At 55.8% G+C, this 1927-nt stretch overlaps 1 protein-coding gene across 1 annotated transcript; it reads left to right on the forward strand.

Moving 5' to 3' along the window:
• Positions 1–45: 45 nt before the first annotated feature.
• On the forward strand, positions 46–681 carry EMIHUDRAFT_255549 (hypothetical protein; the record flags this gene model as incomplete). Its single annotated transcript, XM_005772513.1, has 2 exons — positions 46–481; positions 599–681. Coding segments are annotated over 2 exons (519 nt in total), but the record flags the coding sequence as incomplete, so codon positions are not given.
• Between the last annotated feature and the right edge of the window lie 1246 nt (positions 682–1927).

Below are 1927 nucleotides of genomic sequence, written 5' to 3' on the forward strand. Positions count from 1 at the left end.
CAGGCGGCGGCAAGGCCCAGCGCCTCCTCCGGCTGCCAGGCGTAGCGCGCGGCCGCGCCTCTCGGGAAGCCTTGCGGCGACGCATACGCCACCGCAGATGCCGCGGAACCGCCGCAGAAGCCGCTGCTGCAGAAGGCGACGCCGGGCGAACTGCTCGGCAACGGCGGCTCGTCGCAGTCGCCGGACGAGGCCTCGCCGGCCGTGCTCGAGGCGAAGTCGGCGAAGAGCCGCTCCGCCCCGGGCGCGCTCAGGTGCTCGAGCTGCCACATCGAAGCCCTTGATTGGGCACCAGGGGCACGCTACTTCGCGGGAAGCAGTTGCAAAATGGCGCGCTCTTACCTGCTGATAAAAAGAATTCGCGGCTTTACATACGCGGAGATCCAAAACGAGGCGCTCACACCTGCTTCTAAAAAGAATTTTACAAGAAAGCTCCCTCGCACAACACTGGGCACGGGACAGGCTCGCACTGGCACTAACACAGGTACACCACGGGAGCCGCCTAAGCGACTCCCGCGAGAGTGGCGAAAAGAATTTCCAAAATGAATTTGAAGAAGGGAGCCACAACAAAAAACAGCGCCGGGACAAGCGATGTATCAAGGGTATTTCTCTCGCGTCGGCTCCGCCGAGCGCTGCACAGAGACCATCTTCACTGACCACAACAACAAACTTTGGTATTGCTAAAAATCTCTCTCTGTCTGACCACCAACGACAGGTGTGCGACTACGCACAACACACTCGCACAACATGGAAGCAGGAGTTCCCTTGTTCTCTTGTTATGAACCAATCTAACTCGCGCTCATAACTAAATACACTGTGTGCGCGCGCCCTGCTCGAGACCGCTCCGATCGAGACCCCCATCTCGCTTCTTCCAAGGAGCCCAGCGAGCTCCGGGGGCTGGGGCGCAGGCTGAGTGCCCTCAGGAACAGTATGCAGATCTCTGCCACCTGGACGAGAGGTCCTCACGGCAAGGAATTTGGTCGAGGTCCTCACTGGCCGCGGGAGATCCACATCTTATGGGTTGAGATTATAGGTTGACCGATATGGTAACCACCTCGCGCAGCAACTGACTTCGAACTCAACTCGTTGACGAAGGCCAGCTCCGCGACTATTCTCAACTCCCCTCGTCCCCTCACACGAGGCATCTCATGGTCGTTGAGAGGTCCTCACGCTGCCAAGACTAGAGGTCCTCACACCACCAAGAGGTCCTCACAAACTTTGAAACTTTGCGCTCGGTGTGTAGAGGCTTTGTTACTTGTCGACTTGATATGTTGAAGTCACATAGGATGATACCTCGATTGGATTCCGCAATCCTTCGTGTATGCTGCACAAATGTGGATAACATACACAGTATGCGAGGTGAAGATTTGATCTTGAATGATCTCACTTTGTTAGAAGACTTCGATAGAAGGAAGGGGGAAAGTTGTGGGAAATGAGCTCACTACGTTTGTTGCGAGATGTAGATGAGGCGACGAGAAGCTTTGACCTTTCATATCCTCCTTCCTCACCAACCCAGCGTCCGCCATCAGGCAACATCCGACCACACTGCACACACCGACCGTTATTTCCTGATAAAAAGAATTTTCCAAAGATAAAAGAATCCGAGATGGCCGCCATCACTCTCGCACAACATGGAAGGAGTAGTGCTATCTTCTTCACTTGTCTCTTTGAAGTCAATTAGCGCTCAGACTAAACTGTGTACGCGCGCCCTCCTGGAGACCTATCGAGACCCCCATGATCTTGCTTCTTTGTGGAAAGGAGCCCAGCGAGCTCCGAGAGGGCCGGGGGCGCCAAGGCTGGGTGTCTTGAGTAGATGCAGAACTGCTACCTGGCATATGGACGAGAGGTCCTCACGGCGCCGAGAGGTCCTCACGCTGCCAAGAGGTCCTCACAGCCCAGAGGTCCTCACTCTAACGCTACCTTTGCGGGC

The sequence above is a fragment of the Emiliania huxleyi genome (genome assembly GCF_000372725.1).
Source record: "Emiliania huxleyi CCMP1516 unplaced genomic scaffold EMIHUscaffold_3586, whole genome shotgun sequence".
NCBI lineage: Eukaryota > Haptophyta > Isochrysidales > Noelaerhabdaceae > Emiliania > Emiliania huxleyi.